The sequence below is a fragment of the Hemicordylus capensis genome, chromosome 1 (genome assembly GCF_027244095.1).
Source record: "Hemicordylus capensis ecotype Gifberg chromosome 1, rHemCap1.1.pri, whole genome shotgun sequence".
NCBI lineage: Eukaryota > Metazoa > Chordata > Lepidosauria > Squamata > Cordylidae > Hemicordylus > Hemicordylus capensis.
Window position 1 is genome coordinate 317,246,478 of NC_069657.1, and position 22,316 is coordinate 317,268,793.

Here is a 22,316-nt window from a genome sequence, read left to right on the forward strand (position 1 = left end):
TCTCATGTCTGCCACCTTGGATTGGGGTGGATGACAACATCACAAACTACACCATTGGGGCATCCCTATGTGTCCCTACAGCGGTAGGAAATTTGATTCAAATCAGTTAGGCAGTTCACAGGTTAGCCCACTTGTGCCTCAAATGTTTACACATCCACCATCTTGAATTGGGAAGGATGACATCATCACAAACTACACCACTAAGGTGTTGCTATGTGTCCCTACAACTGCACCTGATTTGTTTGTTTGTTTGTTTATTTAATACATTTTTATACCGCCCAAAATGGAAGTTCTCTGGGCGGTTTACAAAAAAAAAATTATTTTTTAATTTTTGTTTATATTGGTCCAGGCATTACGAAGTTAATGGGAGGGCGCACGCGCACGCGCACACACAGGCAGACAGACATGAAATGCCAGGTGATCTCATAAGCCTACTGGAAAGGAGGCTAGAAATCATTCAAGATAAACATATTGAAAGTGGTCTTTTCAGAACTGTTTCTAAGCCCTAACTACTTGCTTGCCATCACATTTTCAACCTCTCATACCTGTAGAGAGAACAAGACAATGTCTTTTTGAACAAAAGTTTCTAAGCATTGGAGGCTTACACAAAAGTTGCCCAGAGGACCTTGCCATCAGTTCACAAGGCCATGCTTCCCTTTCCCCATGCTGCATACCTCTTTGAGTTCTGCTTTAGGCATATTTTCCAGCCGAATTTTTGTCCAGTACTTGTCCAGAAGAGAAGCATGGCTGTTTTGATGTCTGTACCAACCAGAACCATAACTGAAAACTCTAAATTAATCAAATCATAAATTATTTCCTATAGTATCAAACAATTACAAATATCATTTAGAAGAAGTCAAGCACATAATCACAAGTATTATAGTTTAGAGCAGGCCAAGCACAATAATTAGCAAAGGTTCTACTGGGCTTCCTCACATCAGAGCTACAGCTAAGGTAATCAAAGCCCCAAATGTAACACTTGAACTCAACATTTACTCTTTCTCTCTCAACATACATTCGCACTTTCATTTTACAGTGTCCTCACATAATGGTGTATCAACTGCTGGTTTATCATGGTAGCTGTGCCACCGAGGTCAACTCTGCTTGGTACTTATGCCTTTCTCACACAGAAGGGCTTCATACGCACACATTAACTCATCCTTAAAAGGATCAGGTAAGGCAGGCAAATATTATCTGCATATTACAGACTGAGTGATTTACTTAATGCTGCTCAGTGAGTTGTATACTGAAGTAAAGGGCAGTTTTCATTGAAGTCCTCCTATCAGGCTTAAAGATAATCTTATGCTGCCACATATCATTTTTCAAGAGCTGATTTTCTATTTTACTGATAAAAATTGGAAACTAAAAAGGAACGGAGTGTTCACCCACTCTTATATGTACAGAAACCAATATGAAAAGATCACACTATGTTGTTAAACCAAAAGCCAGAGCATGTGGTCATGAAAGAGAGGGGGGTGGAGGTGGAGGTTCACAGCATGAACACCAATGGATTCATGTTTCAATACCAAATAGTAATATTTGCATAAAATGGCATGTAAGATCTAGTTTGGTTTTACTATTCTTATTTTCCATGTATCCTTTTATACTGGAAGTATTTAAAATATGTCTATTCCATAGTATTGACATTTTTCATTTCTGTCTCTAAGAATCCACTACGCGGTCCTATCTAAAAGCATCCAAACGCTGTACTTTAGGTTTCACTTCACTTTAACAAGGTTATATGAACTACCTTCTAGTTGCAAAAAGATGGAATCCAGGAGCTACTTTGATGCAGTCACAGCGCCCAGGAATCAACAGTTCTCCGTTTTCCAGAAGAGGAATCAAGACAGAGATCTAAGGAACAACAAATCACAGAGCATTTATTTCAATGGATGGAATTCAGAAAACTGCAAATGGATTTACTCTTATGCAGTAGGACTTTACTGCCCCCACCTTCCCACTGAAGCCTCTTTTGCCACTGTAACCCAACTCCAAGGATCAAATGGATATGATTTGGAGGGGTTTGGGGGTGTTGCAGGTAGAGGAAACTGGCAGAAATCAGAATATTTTCACACCCCTGCATAAGCAGAGGTATCTCCTGCACAAACAAGCTACTATCCAGATCCAGCTCAGTATCAAAATCATCAAGACCTAATAAGAACCACTGGATCAAAATGGAGGATGCCCAGCATCTCCTCGATAATTGCAAGCAGATTTAGATGATTCAGGAACATTTAGAATCTCATTATTAATAACCAGATTTCTGCCTATGGATAGGACTCTTGACTGAGCTCCCCATGCACAAGCAGATGCTATGCAGACTTGGTTACTTTACCATGGTTACCTACCATGAAGGCTTCTTCTTGCTGCTGGAACAAAGGACATCTCATGTGGGTTATCCTTCCCACATGCTCCAGAAGCAGGACTATGTAAGTTAGGTGAAAGCTTTCAAGAGCCTGGGAAGGATAGCCCAACCCAGTTTCTAATGTCCAATGTCTAATGTCCAGGGCAAGAATAGAGAACAGCCGACAACAAAAGTAAAGGTATTGTGCCGAAAAGAAAGAGATTTGTTTCAATCAGTAGGCCAGGTAAGCCAACAGGGTAAGTCAAGATGTCCTCCATTCCAGCAGCCAAGAACCAGGCTTCACAGTATGTAACCAATGCTCCTTTCTCTGCTGCTGGAGGAGAAGATCTCATGTGAGACCTGCCGCAGCTTCACTGACCCAGGTGAGGCATCCCGACCTACTGAGAAGAAAGAACCTGCTGCAAAGCCCTGCTCCCGAACGAGGTGGCAGCTGATCTGAATTTTTTTTAGCTTGTAATGTGGAGGGAGATACCCATGTGGCTGCCTTACAGATTCCAGATACAGGAGTGTTAGTGGAAAATGCTGCCAACGTTGCCCCTGCTCTTGTGGAATGTGCAGTAATGGTGGGCAACGACCTTACTCCTTGTGTTTCATAAGTGATATGTGCCTTATTCCATCTAGCAATGGTGGATGAGGAGACCTTCTGACCTACAGAGGTGGGGAGATAGGACACAAACGAGTCTGTGGATCTGAAGGAGTCTGTATGCTTGAGGTAGGTCTTTAAACACCACCTGACGTCCAATTTGTGCCAGGCCTCTTCTAGAGGAATGGGTTAGGGCAGAAAGATGGCAACACAATGTCCTTAGAATGGTGGAATACAGACATAAGATATCTCTTAGAGATATCTAAAATATCTCTAAGAGACATCTTAGAGAGCACCTTCTTTTACATGATCCCAACCGCACATTAAGGTCATCTGGGGAGGTCTGTCTCCAGTTACCACCGGTTCGTTTGGTGGCGACTCTAGAGGCAGGCCTTCTCTGTAGCTGCTCCTGAGCTGTGGAATGCACTCCCAGCAGAAATTCGTAATCTTAATTTTTTACTGACTTTCAAGAGAGCCCTTAAAACTCATCTGTTTGGCCTGGCCTTTCAGGGTTTTTAATTAGTTTTAATTGTTTTAATGTTACCTGGTTTTCAGGATTTTAATTGTTTTGATAGTTTAATTGTTTTTAAAGATGTTATTAAATTGGTGTTTATATTTGTATTTCTGTTTTAATTGTTTTTAATGATTTCTGTTTTTTAATTGTAAACCACCGAGCCAGCTCGGAAGGGCGGTATAAAAATCGAATGAATGAATGAATACATAAATAAATAAAACCTTAGGAATGAAAGATGGATCTGGAATAAGCCTGACTGAATCCTGAGAGAACACACACAATGGATGCTTGCTAGGAGATAGGGCTGCAGCTAAACCCCTCTTAAAGCCATCCAGGCTGTTGGCTGTCACATCTTGTGGTAGATTATGCACTGTGTGAAAATGTACTTCCTTTTGTCGGTCCTAAATTTCTTGGCAATCAATTTCATGGGGCGACCCCTGGTTCTAGTGTTATGCGAGAGGGGGGGAAATTTCTTTTATCAACTTCCTCCACTCCATGCATGGTTTTATAGACCTCTACCATGTCTTTTTTCTAAACTAAAAAGCCCCAGGTATTGTAGCCTTGCCTCGTAAGGAAGGTACTCTAGGCCCCTGATCATCTTGGTTGCCCTCTTCTCCACCTTTTCCAGTTCTACAATATCCTTCTTCAGATATGGTGACCCGAACTGTATACAGTACTCCAAGTGTAGCCACACCATAGTTTGTATAGGGGTATTATAATATTAGCAGTTTTATTTTCAATCCCCTTCCTAATTATTCCAAGCATGGAATTAGCCTTTCTCACAGCTGACGCACATTCAGTTGACACTTTCAACGAGCTATCCACCACGACCCCAAGATCCCTCTCCTGGTTAGTCACTGACAGCTCAGTACCCATAAGCATCTATGTGAAGTTGGCATTTTTTTTGCCCCAATATGCTTCATTTGTTAACATTGAACCACATCTGCCATTTTCTTGCCCACTCCCCCAGTTTGGAAAGATCCTTTTGGAGCTCTTTTCAATCTCTTTTAGATTTCACTATCCTAAATACCTTGGTGTCATCTGCAAATTTGGCCACCTCACTGCTTACTCCAACTTCTAAATCATTTAGGAATGGGGTAGCTGTACTTTCCTGAAGTATCAGGAAAATATCATCATGTATCCTGATGGACAGTTGTATTTCCAGCATTCTCTTTTGATTTACTGCTACTTGATACAGAAGGAGAAACCACTGAAGGTGTCTTTGGTGGAAGCGAGCCCAGTTTACTGCTTCTAGAGCAGGGATTCTCAACGTGTGGGTCCCCAGATGTAATTGGACTTCAACTCCCATAATTCCTACCAAAGGCCGCTGGGGATTATGGGAGCTGAAGTCCAATCACATCTGGGGACCCTGTTGAGAAACCCTGTTCTAGAGATACCACCACTAGGCCCAGAAGCCAAGCTAACTTTAAGAGGGGCACCATTTTGCTTATCGGGACGGCCTGTATAATAGCTAAAATTTGTATTCTTGCTGGTGGGAGAATAAACTTGTCCAGAACTATGTTTATTATGGCTCCCAGGTGTTGATTCCCTCTGTAGGGATGACGTGGCTCTTGGTCTGATTGATCAGGAAGCCACAATAAGTTAGAATCTGGATGGTCATGTCTATTTCTCTGTAAGCGCCTAGGAGATCCAGAGCTCTTACCAGGAGATCATCAAGAGCGACAAAGATCCTAATCCCTTTCCTCCTTAAATGAGCTTCCAGAGGTGCCAGGATCTTCGTGAACACCCTTGGGACAGATGAGAGCCCTGGAGGGCAGCATCACCAATCAGTTTGGGACATGAGTAAGGGACAGAAGTAAGGTTGGATCTAGATGTGACATCTACTGTGCCGGTGTTTGAGCCACAAACTCCTTCTAGCTATCACGCAGGCCCCGGTAGATCAGGCAGAAAAACTGATGGAATCTAGGGAAGCATCAGCCATGAAGGTTTGGGCTTTCTGAATCTTTAGCAGAGTTTGCTTCAGTCTGGTTGGATCAGTTGGTGGATTTTGTAGCAGCTTGTCCACCCATAATAAGGTTGCCCTTGCTATAATGGAGGCTGCCACAGAAGGCTGAATAGACAGAGGGGATGACTCATGTGCCCTGTGAAGTGCTGCCTCAATTTTTTTGGTCAGATAGATCTCTATAGGAATTATCTCCCTCTTTTGGGAGGACTGCGCCAGACAGGAGTGCCACCATGGGGGCTTCCATGGGAGGTACTTTCAGGAGAATTCAGCTTCAGGTGGGATTGAATAGAATTTACTTGTGATCGGGCTTGTTTTCTTGCTAGAAGCCAGGGTTAACCATTCCTGTTTCACTGTGTCCACAGGAATATTACTGTCCTTGGGCTTTAGTTTTGGGAATACCAGAGCTCTCTTAGCAGGTGGCTGTTGTTCCTCAGATGGAGGAAGTGTAGGTCCAAGGTGGAAATAGTCTTATTTATCAGATGGGAGAAATCTTCTGATATGAAAAATCTCTGGGAACAAGCAAAGGACTTATTAACCTGGTCATCAGAGCATTTCCCATCTTCTTTTAAGTTGTGTTCCATCTCTGGGTCCTCCAGAGGGGTGTGGGGGTGGGATGAGTCTCCAAGGTGGTAACTGGGTTGTTAGACTCTGGTTTATCCCCACTTGGGGACGCCCCCTCCAGGTACTCTGGGCCCCCCAGGGGCATTTGAATGGGGGTCTGGAGAATCATAGTCCAATAATTCAGAAGAATACTGTGTCCTACCCTTATGCTTCTCAGATCTCTGGGATTTTGATCTACTTTTGGAACATTTCTTCTTTCTTTTAGATCTTTTGGAGATTGGACTATTGATTATTAATTACAGGTTTCTAGAGTCATAAACTACGCAAATCTAGAGCACTTCTAGAAAGCAGAACTACGTACCACATCCAGAGGAGCATAGTCAATATCTTCCAAGAGTATCCAGTTCCCTTTGCTGACTGCTTGGGTCAAAGTCCCTGGCTGCCACACAAACTCCCCTGGTACATCAGTGCAACGATACATGCCCAGTAAGGTCTATCAAAAAGAAAAGCAAGAGGAGAAGGAGGAGTTTGTTATTATATATATATATATAACTTAAAAAATAGAATTCAAGAATACTAAAATAAGCCTGTCATGAATAGACACAGCTCTGTACCAATCTGGCCTTCCTGCTTGACATGAAGGGTGGCATTTTTGTGCCAGAGCTGCTTGGAAGCTGGAAAGAATAAGCTTCGTGCATATGAACTGACTGTTCAGCAGTTTCTCTGTACTCATGCCAAGGCCTTACATGCCACTGAAAGGAGACCATTTTGACCTTAATGAGGAGAAGGAACGCAAATAACCAACCAAAATGATATTCTGTCTCCACTCGGAGGAATATCTCAAGGACTAATAATGTAAACTAAACAGATTCTTTTGAATTGGTTGAGGAAAGTGGAATGAGCACTCTCCATTAAGGTGTAGGGCTCCAGAGCAAACATAGAAACAACTTTAATCAAAATGGGGCCAGTCTCTTTTGGGACTAGAAACAACTGAACTTTTTAATTTTGGGAATGCTTTTTGAATGCCAGGAAGAGCTAAAGGATTACTTTTTGTATGCAAGGTAGAGTTAGCTTTGGGGAGCCAAAATATTATTTCAGCTATCTTTTTTGATGGCGGGTGTGTGTGTGTGTGTGTGTGTGTGTGTGTGTGTGTGTTGTGTTCCCAATCCTTGATTGTTTAATTCTTAAAGAAGATCTTTAATTTATGCATTTATTTTGATGCAAGTTTTTCTTGTGATGGCAACTTATTCTTTTAATGCAATGTCATTTTTTTCAATGTAATTTTTTTCTCCTTTTCCAAGAAAAGCCTTTTATACCAAACCTCTGCATCATGTTTATAGTAGATTTTGTTAGACAATAAAAGCTATGTAGAAAAGAGCCCATGCCTATAATATATCTAAACAATACCCTGGCAATGTTCAGAGGGTGTTTGTTTTGTACTAGTGGGGTCAGATAACAAAGGTTTCTGGTAGGTAAAGCCACCCTATAGGGAAGAACCAATAATATTTCAGGACAATATTTCATGGAAGAAATGGGAGCTTCTGAGCAGCTGCAGGCACAGCATCTGTATATGCATATTTCAGTTTTCAGAAATATTTCTACCATGTTAACCACATTTTGTTATATGAATCATTTATACCACACCAACAGAGAAACTGACTATTTAATACTTTAATAAACACAAACATAAATGTTTCTAAGATTAGAGCTTAGCAATATTTACTAACACCACCTGTCTCAGTTTTGCGGCCTAAGAATACTCTCAACTCTAAACAGTTAACAAATTAAGAATTACTTGAAAAATATGCTTGAACAATAGAATTCATTCTGGAAAACAAACATGTCTCCTGCAAAAGACAATACGCATCTTATCAATCCGAACAATTTTTGTCTAATTTTAAATGGATAAAGGCTTATTATACATAGGAAGCTGCCATATACAGAGTCAGACCACTGGTCCATCTAGCTCAGTACTGTCTTCACAGACTGGCAGCAGCTTCTCCAAGATTACAGGCAGGAGTCTCTCTCAGGCCTGTCTGGAGATGCCAAGGAGGGAACTTGGAACCTTCTGCGTGCAAGCATGCAGATGCTGTTCCCCGAGAGGCCCCATCCCCTAAAGGGAATATCTTACAGTGTTCACATGTCGTCTCCCATTCAAATACAAACCAAGGTGGATCCTGCTTAGCAAAGGGGACAATTCATGCTTTGGACCACAAGACCAGCTCTCCTACTATATTTCATAATAATTTCAGAAAATCACTAATATGCTTTTCTCATTACCTTACTGTCAGTTTGATCTCCAAGCTGGACTTTCAGGACGTGAGGAGGTTTTGTTCTTCCTGTAACTGCTGCCAAGAATTCAACCAGAGATGTTTTGCCACATCCTACTGGCCCTTCAAGTAGCACTGCATTTTGTGACACTACGGCCATAGCAAAGTTTTGAAGATTTGTGCAGGTAGACTCAACAAGTACAAAATGGTTCAAGATGCTCTCCTCCTGGAATAAGGACAACATTCTTGACTGATCGATTTAAGCAGTTTAAGAAAACACTGTACAAAAGGACTGAATTTCTCAGGCTAACATTCAACATTATTTACTAGCTTTGGCATCAGACTCTCCAATTCTGACAAAAATCCCCCCAAGGCCACACACAAGTGGGCATTCCCAGAGCAGCGAGCTCCACACAGTACCTGTTATTTCCAACACCCAGGGGGCTTTTCATCAGACCTGGAGACTTACCAGGGGTGCAAGGAAGATGCAAAGGGGACATCTGAGAACTGTAGTTCCTCCCAGCACTTTCCCCATGGAAGAAGCACTTGGAGTAACTATAGTTCCCAGTGGTCATTGTGTGCCTTCCCAGTGTTCCCTTTGCAACTGCAGTTCCAATGAAAAGCAGCACCGGAAATGGCCGATATTGCACAGAGCTGACTGCATCAGGAGCACCAAACTCTATGCAGCTCCGGGGTGTGTGTGTGTGGGAGGTACATTTTTGTCTAAATGAGAGGTTCCGATGCACTGGCTAATATTTACCAATGTTTCATTTTATTTTCTAATTCAAATTTAAAGACTTCATCTTTAAAATCTGTGCAAACTGTTAGCACAGAAACAAAAATCTACACCGCTCTCAATCCAGATTTTCTTGCATAACAGACAACTGCCGTCATGCAGAAAAGATCTGCAGATAGCAAGTTGGTTTTGCACATGGACACACCCTCCTGTTTTAGCTTGGGGCAACCATCCTGTAGGGCTTCTAGACTTGTATGCTGCTTCCCCAGCTCCAGATGAAGCTCCTGGCTCCACAGGCAAGAAATGGTTTCTTCACTTCAAGGATTCACTCTTCCCTCTGCTGTCTAACAGATGGGCAGCACTGCTGTCTGTAACATATGTAGTCTGTTGGGGCACCAGACGCATTCCCCATTACTCTGCCACCACCGATTAACCCAGTCAGAACCAACTGGCCATCTATTTGCCAGTATGAGAAACACTCCTGTAGGAAGGGTCTCCCAACATCATTCCTGTAGAAAGCTCCTTTTTAAATCAACTATTTTTGATATCAAAATAATTACATACCTGAACATGTTCATATCCTAACAATGCTGCATAAATCCATTGAGACTATTAATCCATGTAATTATCTATTATTAATCCATGTAATTATCTATTATTAATCCATGTAATTATCTATTATTAATCCATTTAATTATCTATTATTAATCCATTTAATTATTTCTGGTTGGGGGTGACTACTAGAAGCAAGTCTCCTCCTGTTTCAAATTAATCTATAAAGGAAAAATAGTACTAAAAGCATTCACTGCTCCAGAAAAATTATGTTAGGAGAATAAAGGTCAATATGGTTAGATCACTTATGTAATAGGGTGGTAGGGATGTGCCCAAACTGCAGTTTGAAGCACATTTTGAGCACTTTTAAGGAAATTCAGTGGTGAACTTTGAGAGCAGGTCCTTCCCTGCTCTCCGCCACCTCATTCTGCTTCCTGCTGGGCCTGCGCATGTCCCACTAACCTCCCCCCCCCCGCCCCCGCGTGGCACCAGCAAGCACATGGTGTCCACGCAGGAGCCATTTACGTGGTTAGCAATATTGTGCTGGCCACGCAAATGGTGTCAGCACATGCACCGACACCATGTGGTTGCTGGAGCCACGCAGAGGGTTACTGGGCAGTGTGCCACCCCAGCAGGAAGCAGAATTGGGTGGCAGAGAGCAGGTAAGGACTTGCTCTCTTTTTTCTTAAAGTTCACCCTAGAATTTCCCCTAAAAGCATGCAAACTGCTGTTCAGGCAAATCCCTACTGGATAGCATGGTGACACTGACCAGGAAATTAGCGCAAGTTATCTGCAGCATCTTCTACAATTTTTGGAATGCAATTTCCATATTCTACTTACATTTTGTCTGGGCTCACACTGTAGTCTAGGTAGCACAACTCCACAAACTGCTACTACTTTTGCAGAAAGGTCAGCAGATACAAGCTCTCCCTGAGTATACTGCAACTGCTCTGCTTTGATCCAAAAGGTTGTATCTGGGTTGGCCAAGACAAGAGCACTTTCAACGTTCTGCATCCGTGATTCTTCCAGTAACCTGTTAAAGTCACAACCATGTTTATTACACTGTTTCTGGCCATGTGCAAACAAGTCTAAACCACATGAAGTATTGAATGCAAATAATGTTGTAAAGGACTTACTTAAGTCTGAAATGTATTAATTCTTCTGGATTAAAGATTTTCTTCAAGAACGATAATCGATGCTCATCATTCATGCATGTAACCAGTGCAAGACAACTAGCAGTGTACCTAAGAAGCAAAAAATTATTTAAGTAAAATCGCATAAGACTACAGAATTAAGTTTCTACAGAAGAGGACAATCTTGGCCCATGTAGCCTTTCAGACAATTTTCTGCATTTGTCTAGAGATCACTGGTATTTAACCAACAGGTCATCACCACACACCAATGTCACAAACACTATTTTCTTTTTTCTCATGTGAAAAATGCAAAAAGTCTTAAATATTCAACATTCTTAAGAAGTTTAGCACAACAAAAGAACACATGTTTAATCTGTTTTACAGGAACCATTACATTCTTCAACCAATTATAAACAAAATTGTTCTGTCTCAGAGACTTTACAAACAACAAATTTTTATATGCTGCTTTTCAACAGAAGTTTCCAAAGCTGTTAGTTTATTTTACTGTTAAATGATCCATTGTGTTATGTATAACACAAAACAAAATGTATAACGTGATAATTAATGGATCTTTTTATTCACAAGAACAGCAGCAGCTTCTGACAAACAGTTCAAGTAGGGTTATTTCCTTTTTCCAAAAGGTACTTAGAAAGAAAATCAAATCATTTGGATTCCTGTTGGCCAATGCAGATAGGTTTATCTTATGGAGTAGTCAATACAATTATGTATTGACAGCAAGGAAGTTACTTAGCTGTACTGACAGCTCAAAATTGTGTCAGGGAATTTTAAAAAAAAATTTAAACGAAAAGGGAATTTTTCTTATTTGTTTGGTGATTTGTGTTAATTTTTCCCCAGTTCCTTGTTACTTATTGTTTGATCTGTATTGCATACATGTTTGATTTGTATTGTAATTACTATTGGCTAGAAACAATGAAGCTTATTCAACATGTATTTCATGGTTCTGAAAATCAAACTCAGCCTTGTTCAACTCATTCTCTACCTAGATTTATAAAAATGTTCTCTCATAGGGTAGTTATAGGAAGATCATAAGGTACAGATCAGGGTTCCCAAACCTTTGGTACTCCAGATGTTGCAGAACTACAACTCCCATCATCCCCAGTTGCAATAAATTGGAGCACCAAAGTTTGGGAACCCCTGGTATAGATAAAGGTAAAGTGTGACAACAAGTCGGTGTCAATTCCTAGCAACAACAGAGCTATGCAGTTTTCTTTTGCTAGAATACAGGAAGGGTTTACCATTGCCATCTCTCACACAGTATGAGATGATGCCTTTCAGCATCTTCCTGTATCGCTGCTGCCCAACACAGGTGCTTCCCATAGTCTGGGAAACATACCAGTGGGGATTCGAACCGGCAACCTCTGGCGTGCTAGTCAGGTCATTTCCCCACTGTGCCATTAGGTGGAATTCCTGGTATAGACTGATAAGCAAAAATGAAGCTTACCATCGAACTAAAGTATCATGACTCCTCAGTAATGGGACACAAACACTCCAGTCCCACAACTCTCGGAATACTGACTGCTCTTTTTGTAGAAACTTGTAGGCTGCCTCCATGAGATCCCTTAACTTCATTCGTCGGCGCCCATATCGAACTGTGTTTGTATCTGAACTTTCCATAAAGAGTCTTTGGAACACTGGTGAAGTATCTTTAAAGTATCTCAAGGCAAACCTACAAGAAAATATATAGAAAGCAACTATAATCGTAGGCAAAATAACCCAATGAAGCAACTTCTTGCTTATGAAAACTCATGCCCAATAAAGTGCTAACCTTTAAATCCCTTTGTTGAATTTTGATAGAGGTTGACAAAAAGATTAGAAGCTCCTATGAAAACTAAAAGCTGAATTAAGGCCTTCATTTCAGCACTGTGGTTTTAATATAAGTGAGAAAGATAACAACCTGATTCGTTAGACCTAGAACAACATTTAAGCCTCTCCCATGGAAACTGATCCCCGCCCCCCCACCAAAAAGTGGAAGCATAGGAACCATTCATTCTTTATTTCTCCTAAACCAAAGTTTACATTTCACAATTCTCATCAAATTATATGTATTTTTATTCAAAAGGATGTATCAAATCTAAGGAAATGTGTATTAGATTGTGGCCTTAGTTTCAAATAATAAGAAATCTTAATCCAATGCGGCATATTTAATAAGAAATTCGAGGCTGATTCCCACAATTAGTAAGAAACAATTATGTAAATGCAGCACAGCACAGGATAGCCCACCATTTCTACCTGGAATTTTGCCCATTTCTTGCAATCTTTCTACCTTAGAAAGGTGGATCATAGAATTGGGTTCATTATGCAGATGGCAGCATACATGTACAACTCACACATAAATATTACGGTACATTAAAAGTACAATGGCAGACATATACAACCATGCCTAACCCGCCCCCCGCCCACACACACACACACAGGATTTCTACTTCATGGTGTAAACCAGCCTTCAGACTCCATCCAACTTTCCCTCATAAAAACAGATCTCAAACAATCATGCACAGATATCACATGACTTACGGCATCACATCTGGATGATCACCAATAAGTTTGCTCATTGCTACACAGAGTCTCTCATGAAGATCATGGTTGATCTGGCCACTAGATTTAATGACTTCTGCATTTCTTTCCAATAAATCTAGCAAGATTGGGCGGAACTGGCGACCAATCAGAAGTGTGCATTCTTTATCCAGTGATAACTGTGCTAAGGCACTGAGGATACACTGACGATCCTGCTGATTCCAGATCTGAAAAACAAAGAGGGATGCTCATCAAAGAGAATTTTTCTTTCTTTCTCTTTTCTCTCTGTCATTCCCCACCCCCCACCCCCATTCTAGTATCTGGTGGCCTTAGGTAATGCAAAACATAGGCTTTGAAGGAGCAACAAAGAGATGAGGGAAAGGATGCTTCAATACTTGAGCAGGAAGGTGTCACAAAGTGAAGAGTAACAGTCAGAAAATAACTCCCCTGAATGGATGGGCAATGATAGGAGGGAAGTGCTATACCCAATTATAGCACTTCTGCATTTCACTCTTCAATCACTGCAGCAAGACAGACTTGGAAACTCCATGTAAGCCTCACCAAAACATACAAAACACAAGCTCCAGCCAACAGCCCAAGAATGAGCAGCGGCCAGAAGCTTCTCCCATCCTCCCTGCCAGAAAGAACTAAATGCCAGCTGCACAGGGACGGGAGGAGTGAGGGGGAGCATACTCTGGCTTCTGATGCCAGAGGAACAAGAGCAGCTAGGTCACTTTTTTAATCGTTACAATCTGTTGTAACCTCCTTGGAAATAAGACCATAATGCAAATGGTGGCTGACTCTGCTTCAGCAGTGCTTGTTGGGCTGCTTCCTGTGAGCTTTTGGTAGCTGCTGCCATGTAAGACATTTGAGATTTGACTGCCCATGCGACCGTAGCGCTGCCCCAACCCCTCACTAGGCTTTCACACTTTCAGATGCTCTTCCTTCATCATGTAGATAAATAAATGTGAGCTTGGGGGGTCCTTAAGGGAGAGCAAACTTTAATCAATCCTGAACTTCTATGGCAAGTCAGGCTAACTGATAAATAAGAAAGAAATATCACCTCGCATTGCTGTAGGCTTGGATCAGACGGCACTGTGCCAACTACATATTAAGAATTTAAAAACACGCTATACAAATGTTACTCTTCCTCACCAATATAATTCACCAAGCAATATGTACTGCTAAATTCCTTCACAGCATCACGCATGCGGGTAGACAACTGCATAAAGAATTTCCAGCAGCCGCAATCATGCAAATGGCTGCTGGATGCCCATTCATTTATTCATTATACCACCTAATCCAGATAGCTCTAGGCGGTTCACATGAATAAAAACAATACATATAACCCTTTAAAGCAATCAAAAAACCAATTTTAAACCATCTAAAAAAAAAAATCACTGAAGGCTAAGCAAATGGGTCTTTAGGGCTCTTTTAAAGGCTGCTAATGATCTTAAGCCTTGAATAGGAAGCACATTCCACAAACCAGGAGTGACTACTGGGAAGGTGGAGATCATGGTGAAGGAGTTCTCCCACATAACCCTATTCTAAGCTGTTTAAAGTAAGTGTGTCGTTGAGTCGGTTGTGACTCCTGGCAACGACAGAGCCCTTCGGTTTTTCTTTGGTAGATTACAGGAGGGGTTTACCATTGCCTCCCCCCGTGCAGTATGAGATGATGCCTTTCGGCATCTTCCTATATCGCTGCTGCCCAATATAGGTGTTTCCCATTCCCAGATAAATAATGTGCCACCTAATGGTGCCGCGGGGAAACATACCAGTGGGGATTCGAACCTCTGGCTTGATAAATCAAGTCATTTCCCCCACTGCGCCATTAGGCGGCACATTATTTATTGAACATGTTTCTATACTGTCCACTACCTCTAGGAAGTTAGGCAGTTCACAGCAATAAAATGAACCAAGGAATTTTAACAATCAAAACATAAAAAATCAAATTAAAATATCCATTAAAACTACCTGACAGCCAATAAGCTTGGCTGAAGCAATGTGTCTTTAGTGGTTTCCCAAAAGCCAACAGGGATGGAGCAGCTGGAATCTCAGCAGGAAGTGCATTCCACAGCCCTGGGAAGACTACAAAGGCTCACCTTTGAGTCGCCACCAGAGGAGATGGCGGCACCCTCAAACGAACCTCCCCTGAAGATCTTAATGGGGGGGGAGGGCGCGTCATAATCAAGAAGGAGTTCTCTTAAATACCCTGGGCCCAAGACATTAAGAGCTTTATAGGTAATGGCCAGCATTTTGTATTTTGTCCATAAACCTATTGGTAGCCAGTGTAGTTCTTTTGAAATCAGAGTAATGTGGTCTCTTCGGGACATCCCAGAGACCAATCTGGCAGCAGCATTCTGCACCAATTGCAGTTTCTGGCCTATGTACAAAGGCAGCCCCACATATTTATTATTTATTTAGTGCATTTTTATACCGCCCTAACCCAAGGTCTCAGGGCGGTTCACAACAAATAAAAACAAAACATTAAAATCAATTAAATATTAAAAACAGCTTTAAACAAATCAATAAATAATCCAAAATTTAAAAAGTTACAAAGTTAAGAAGCTAAAAGGCCTGGGTAAAAAGATAAGTCTTTAGTCACTTTTAAAAAGTTGCTAGAGATGGGGAGACTCTTATTCCCATGGGAAGCTCGTTCCAAAGTCTCAGGGCGACAACAGAGAAGGCCCGTCCCTGGGTGGCCACCAGACGACATGAAGGTAGCCACAGATGAGCCTCCCCTGATGTATTCAGTGGACGATGGGGATCATGCAGAAGAAGACGCTCTCAAGTACTGTGGGCCTAAGCTGTTTATAGGCTATAACCAGCACTTTGTATTTTGCCCGGAAACTTATTGGCAGCCTGTGCAACTCCTGTAATATAGGAGTAACATGGTCTCTTCGAGATGACCCAGAGACCAACCTGGCTGTCGTATTATGTACTAATTGCAGTTTCCAGACTACGTACAAAGTCAGCCCGACATAGAGTGCATTGCAGTAATCAAGTCTGGAGGTTACCAACAAGTGTACTACTGTTTTGAGATCATGAACCTCAAGAAACAGACACAGCTGGCGTATCAACCGAAGCTGATAGAAAGCGCTTCTGGCCACGGCCTCAACCTGGGGAACCAAGGAAAGGTGTGGATCCAGAAGCACTCCCAAACTGCATACCTGTTCCTTCTGAGGAAGTGTGACCCCATCTAGAACAGGTAGATCAATATCGCTTCCCGAGTGACGACCCCGCACAATAAGTACCTCCATCTTGTCTGGATTCAGTTTCAGTTTGTTATCCCTCATCCAGTCCATTACCGCTTCCAAGCAGGCATTCAGGGAGGATATGCCTTCTCCTGATGATGTTGACATGGAGAAATAGATTTGGGTGTCATCAGCATACTGATAACACCCAGCACCAAATCTCTGGATGATCTCTCCCAACAGTTTTATGCACATATTAAAAAGCATTGGAGACAGTATGGAGCCCTGAGTGACCCCATATAAAAGCTCAGATTTTGAAGAGCAACAGTCTCCAAGCGACACCATCTGGGATCTGCCAAAACGGTAGGAGCAGAACCACTGCAAAGCAGTGCCTCCCAACCCCAACTCCCTCAGACATTCCAGAAGGATACTATGGTCGATAGTATCGAAAGCCACCAAGAGATCCAAAAGGACCAACAGAGTCACACTTCCTCTGTCAAGTCCCAATTGGAGATCATCCATCAGGCCAACCAAGGCAGTCTCCACCACATAGCCTGTCCAAAAACCAGTTAGAAATGGGTCTAGATTAGGGATGCGCCCGAATGGTCTTCGGCACCGGCAGGGGTAGTACTTTAAGGACGGGGGAGGGTGTACACACACACACACACACACACACACACACACACACACACACACACGTTTCCCCCGCTGGTGCTCTGCAAATTTCAAGCCCTTCGGGGCCACCCCGTTCCCCCTGTCGGCCGGAAGTTGCAAGCACGCGTGCGCCCATTGTGCACGCAACTTCCGGCCGACGGGGGGGAACAGGACAGCAGGGAGGAACGCTGCCGCCCCGAGGGGCTTGAAATTTGCAGAGTGCCGGCGGGGGAAACGAGGCGGGGGGGGTGAGTACACCCTCCCCCACCCTTAAAGTACTATCCCTGCTGGTGCTGAAGCACCGAATCCCACCCCAGCGCCGAAACATTTCGGAGGCCTTTACAATGGCCTCTGAAACGTTTCAGGCACAAGCCTAGTCTAGATAGTCAGTTTCCTCCAAGACCGCCTGGAGCTGAGAGGCCACCACCCTCTCAATTACCTTGCCCAGCCATGGGAGGTTAATAATAACCGAATCGCATAAGAGGAGTTGTTGGACACCTCCAGTTCAGACATCAAATTAATTGTGGAGTCTAGATCTAGATCGACCCGAGTACGAGAGACTTTGTCCACAAAAAACTCATTAAAAGCGTCACAGCGGGCAACTGATGATTCCAAATTCAAATTCAGGGGAGCAGGGGGCCCTTCTAACCTGCTCACAAGCCTGAATAGCTCCGCTGGACGAGAGCCTGCGGAAGCAATACAGGCAGAAAAGAAACACTTCTTTGCTGCACGTATAGCCAGAGCATAGATCTTTAAATGTGCTATGTCGCAATCTGTCAGATTCGAGTTGAATCTTCCTCCACTTGCGCTCCAGTCATCTACCGTGCCACTTCAGCTCCCGCAGATCTTCTGTATACCAAGGAGCCATTTTTGAAGCGGGTCAGAGAGGACGCTTAGGAGTGATCATGTCTATTGCCCTGGTGAGCGGATTATTCCAATTCTCCACCAGGGCATCAACCGGATCGCCGGCAGGGCCAACATTAAATCCTTCCAAGGCTTCTTGGAATCCTATTGGATCCAATAACCTTTTTGGACGGACCATTCTAATAGGTCCCTCACCCCTGCAGAGGTGGGACACAACTGTGAGTCCGACCTTAACCAGATGGTGGTCTGTCCATGACAATGGGGAGTCCCCACCCACGGAACACAGGAGTCCCCACAGGAGTCACCACCCACAGGAGTCCCCACCCACGGAACACCACTCTGATCAGAATGAAAGATCAGATCAAGAGTATGACCAGCAACATGTGTCGGTCCAGAGACCACTTGAGATAGGCCCATAGTTGCCATGGTCGCTATGAACTCCTGAGCTGCACCAGACAACCCGGTCCTGAAGTGGATATTGAAGTCCCCCAGCACCATAAGCCTGGGGGACTCCAATGCCAAACCCCAGATCAAGTCCGTGAGCTCAGTTAGGGACTCTGCTGGGCAACGGGGTGATAGGTACACCAACGGAAGTCCCAATCTATCCCTGGTCCCCAAACATACGTACACACATTCAATATGATCAGACACTCTGATAGAAATCCTGTTAAGGAAAATATTATACTTAAAGACAACAGCTACCCCACCTCCCCGCCCGCACTCCCTTTCCTGCTCCTCTACAGAGTACCCTGGAGGGAGAAGCTGGGCCCAAACTGGGCCCCCAGCCTCCCCCAACCAAGTCTCTGTGATACACACCAGGTCAGCCCCTTCATCCTAATCAAATCATGGATTATTTCAGATTTGTTTTGGACTGACCTGGCATTACAAAGGAGCAAGGCAAGGTTCTGTGGGTCGTTGGCACTGCTCCCCAAGGTCAAAGAGCTGGCAGGGCAGCAGGAAGGGGAAACAGCTATTAAGTTTCTGATTTCCTTTCCCCTGCAACAGCCTGCTGACCTGCCAACGTCACTTCTTCTATTCTCCACCACCACTGGAATAGCTGCACCGAGACCAATGGACACGCCCTCCCATCTCCAGAGTCCAGAAAGACTCCAAAATATTCAAAACAAATCTTACCCAAGCCTTATCTCAGCCACTCCCCAACCCTAAAAATGATAAATTGGGGGGGGGGGAGACCCTCGCCCTTATTGCCACTGGCAGACTCCTATGTAGCCTGGGGGCAGGCAGATGGAAAACCAGGACCCCAGTCCTGCCAACACTCAACTGCAACAGAGCTGGCAGGCAGAAGTCCCACAGGCAGGCAGCAGATGACAAACAGCAGAGGAGCCACACCCAGCACCGGCTCTCACCCTGTGCGTCTTGCTGGTGGATGGTCTTCCTCCTCTGCTGGGCATGGGAAACAGGCAGCAGGCAGCTCAGCATAGAGAACATTGCAGTAGTCAAGACTGGAGATTGTCTTAAGGTCACTCACTTTCAGGAAAGGGTGCAGTTGGCAAACCAGCTGAAGCTGATCGAAAGCACTCCTGGCCACCACCAGCACCAGAGGTATCAGAGAGAGGGTTGGGTCCAGAAGTGCTCACAAACTGCTAACCTGTTCCTTCTGGGAGAGTGTAACCCCATCCAGAACCGGCAGATCTATCCCATTTCCCAAAATGCAGCTTCTTACAATGAGTACCTCTGTCAGTTTGTTTTCCCTCATCCAGCCCATTACTGTCTCGTGGCAGGCATTTAGGTAAGTGCCTAATGAGGCACTTACTAATGAGGCTGACATGGAGAAATAGATTTGGGTGTCATCAGCATACTGATAACACCCTGCAGCAAATCCACTGATGATCTTTCACAGCGGTTTCATTTAGATGTTAAAAAGCACTGGAAACAAGACTGAGCCCTGAGGGACACCATGCAAAAGCTCTCGCTTTGTAGAGCAGCAAACTCCAAGTGACAGCTTCAGATATCTGCCCAAGAGGTATGAGTGAAACTACTTATAAACGGTGCCCCCTATGCCCAGTCCCCTCAAGCTATCCAGAAGAATACCATAGCTGATTGTATCAAAAGCCACCAAGAGATCAAAAAGGACCAACAGAGTCACACTCCCTGTGTCAATTCCCCTTTGGAGATCATCCATCAAGTCGACCAAGGCAGGATTTCCCAACGAGACGCTGAGGAACTAAGCACTGGTTGACAGTAGAACGACTTTCCCTGAAACTCACTTGTTCTTCTGCAAGATTTCCTTGTTCTAACCCATCCTTAAGTTTCCTATGTAGGTGTCTCGCGTATAGCTTACTGACTGTATTGAGCAAACTGATGGGTTGGATGTAGCTTTGTATCAATTTGATTCAAAACTGGAAAAACTGCAAGTATCAGAAATCTATATCCCAGGATGATATACTACTGAGAAAAGTCTGTATGGTGGTGAATGAGTAGTAGGAAAGGTATCTAGGAAAATTGGATTGCAAGTTTTCTATTTGTCTAAATTAAAACTTTAGTATAACTGCTCAAGTCTACAGTCTGGAGTTCAACTAATCATTATAGTTGAGTATTAAATTTAAACTTTTGACAAGTATTTGGCAAATGATGGAACTGGAGTTTCCCAAAAGCAGTCTCAACTTTAAATCTTGAACTGATTAAATAATGACTTATTTAGATAAAATAAAATTCTAGAAGTTCTACAACACTGTGGTCATCAGCCTAGAGTATGGCCTAGCCAGGGATTCTCAACGTTGGGTCCTCAGATGTTACTGGACTTCAATTCCCATAATCCCCAACCAAAGGCCACTGGGGCTGGGGATTATGGGAGTTGAAGTCCAATAACATCTGGGGACCCAACGTTGAGAATCCCTGGCCTAGGCCAATAATGGAAAGCACAGGGAATTCAAACCGTTAAAACAACTGTTCTATGCAAGACCAATAGGGGATGAGAAGTCTAAAACATTTCATAAAGATTAGCATTTCGGAGACATTTTTCTTGTGGCCAGGAATCTGGAAAGGCTATCCCCCCCCCCGACCTTAACTCCCCAATCTCTCCTATCACTTCATTATATGAACAAAGGCAAGGGAACAAACTGCACTCCCAATTTTCCAGTTAGACCATAAAAGAACCCATTCTAGAAAAAAATAATCATCATATCATTACAAGAAAGGTTTTATTACTGAAATTAGTCCTTCTGTATATTCAATTAAAATGTGCTTAACTGTACTCAATCATTTTAGAAAACAAGCCAAATTAAGATCTGGAACATGGTATTCCAGAGATTGTTCAAACTCCTCACACTTTTTAAGGACCAGTGTAAGGAGAAATTAAAGTATAAAGGGATGTTTGAATCCCAGTTATATTTCTGTAGCTTGTCATATTCCACAAATTTATCCACAGATCTTTTGCAATCTTCAGGCCTTTGCATATTATATTTTTTCATTACAAAATGCATTTTTGCAAGTTAAAAGAAAGAAAGAGCAAGCCACATTGGACTTATGTTTGATAAGTCACATGCATTTATTTTGATGTGCACATACCATGTGTATTTAGTACAGGGCAGCCTACATAAGATTTCCCCACTTAATTGCATACAGATGTATTTACCATGTGCACAATCTGTAGTGAATTTTATCAGCTTTGAGACTCTGGGTTTATGGGGATTGATCCTTTCCATCCCAGGGAGATTCTTGAATAGGATTAGAAATTCCTACCCCCACAAACACCCCCCTATCTTTTGGGTGCTCTCAGAATTCATTTAGAAAGAACTATCAGTACATTTCAGCTACCCTAAGACAATGATGGATGAGAAGGAAGTGTGTCTACACAAATCCATATCTGTAAATAGGGAATCATCAGCTTAATGTTTAACTAAGATAGGAAGGATATAATAGACACATTAAACAGAATAGCTTGTCCTTGTTGCTGCAGAAAAACACAACACACACACACCGCAAAAAACCACCACCACACAGTGATGTGTCAATGTATCCTGTGCCTTTTCTTGGAAATTTTAACTGGCAATCCTCTCACAAACCAAATGCTTGTGCAGCATTCTTGGATGTTGCAGCCTCCTAAATTTATAAATATAGTTGTTCTTGCCTGTCCATTGAGTCTGCTAAGAGAAATGGAGCGATTTTCGCTCTCTCAATCACACACACACACACCACACACACAGAGAGAGAGCTTCTTTGGACTTTAAAGCGTTGGGAGGCTCCAGGAGGGGATTCCCCATCCCCCACTGCCCAGCACCATCAGAAAACAAAGGCGGCAACGGCCACACAGCTTGCCCTCTCCCTCCCCTTTCAAGCCAAGCGCCCATCTCCCTCCAAGCCAAGGCAGGAAAGAGAAGGCGTGTGCCTGCGCGGAGGAGCGCGAGTGAAGATGGACGGTCAGCCAGC

The 22,316-nt window shown here is 43.1% G+C and overlaps 2 protein-coding genes across 4 annotated transcripts in view; one reads left to right on the plus strand and one right to left on the minus strand.

Moving 5' to 3' along the window:
* The window catches only part of MDN1 (midasin AAA ATPase 1), a 211,576-nt gene that overhangs the window by 184,594 nt on the left and 4,666 nt on the right, over positions 1-22,316 (minus strand). For all 3 annotated transcript variants that reach the window (XM_053287391.1, XM_053287389.1, XM_053287388.1), the window contains exons 2-9: positions 13,216-13,442; positions 12,143-12,367; positions 10,684-10,791; positions 10,388-10,580; positions 8,270-8,485; positions 6,351-6,482; positions 1,751-1,854; positions 675-789 (exon numbers count right to left, since the gene is read on the minus strand). In XM_053287391.1, the coding sequence (XP_053143366.1) occupies positions 675-789; positions 1,751-1,854; positions 6,351-6,482; positions 8,270-8,485; positions 10,388-10,580; positions 10,684-10,791; positions 12,143-12,367; positions 13,216-13,253 (1,131 nt within the window). In that variant the 5' untranslated portion in view covers positions 13,254-13,442. The remainder of the gene's footprint in view (positions 1-674; positions 790-1,750; positions 1,855-6,350; positions 6,483-8,269; positions 8,486-10,387; positions 10,581-10,683; positions 10,792-12,142; positions 12,368-13,215; positions 13,443-22,316) is intronic.
* Positions 22,287-22,316, plus strand: part of CASP8AP2 (caspase 8 associated protein 2) — a 34,959-nt gene continuing 34,929 nt past the window's right edge. The window contains exon 1 of the mRNA XM_053287396.1: positions 22,287-22,306. The gene's annotated coding sequence lies outside the window, so the exon portion shown is untranslated. The remainder of the gene's footprint in view (positions 22,307-22,316) is intronic.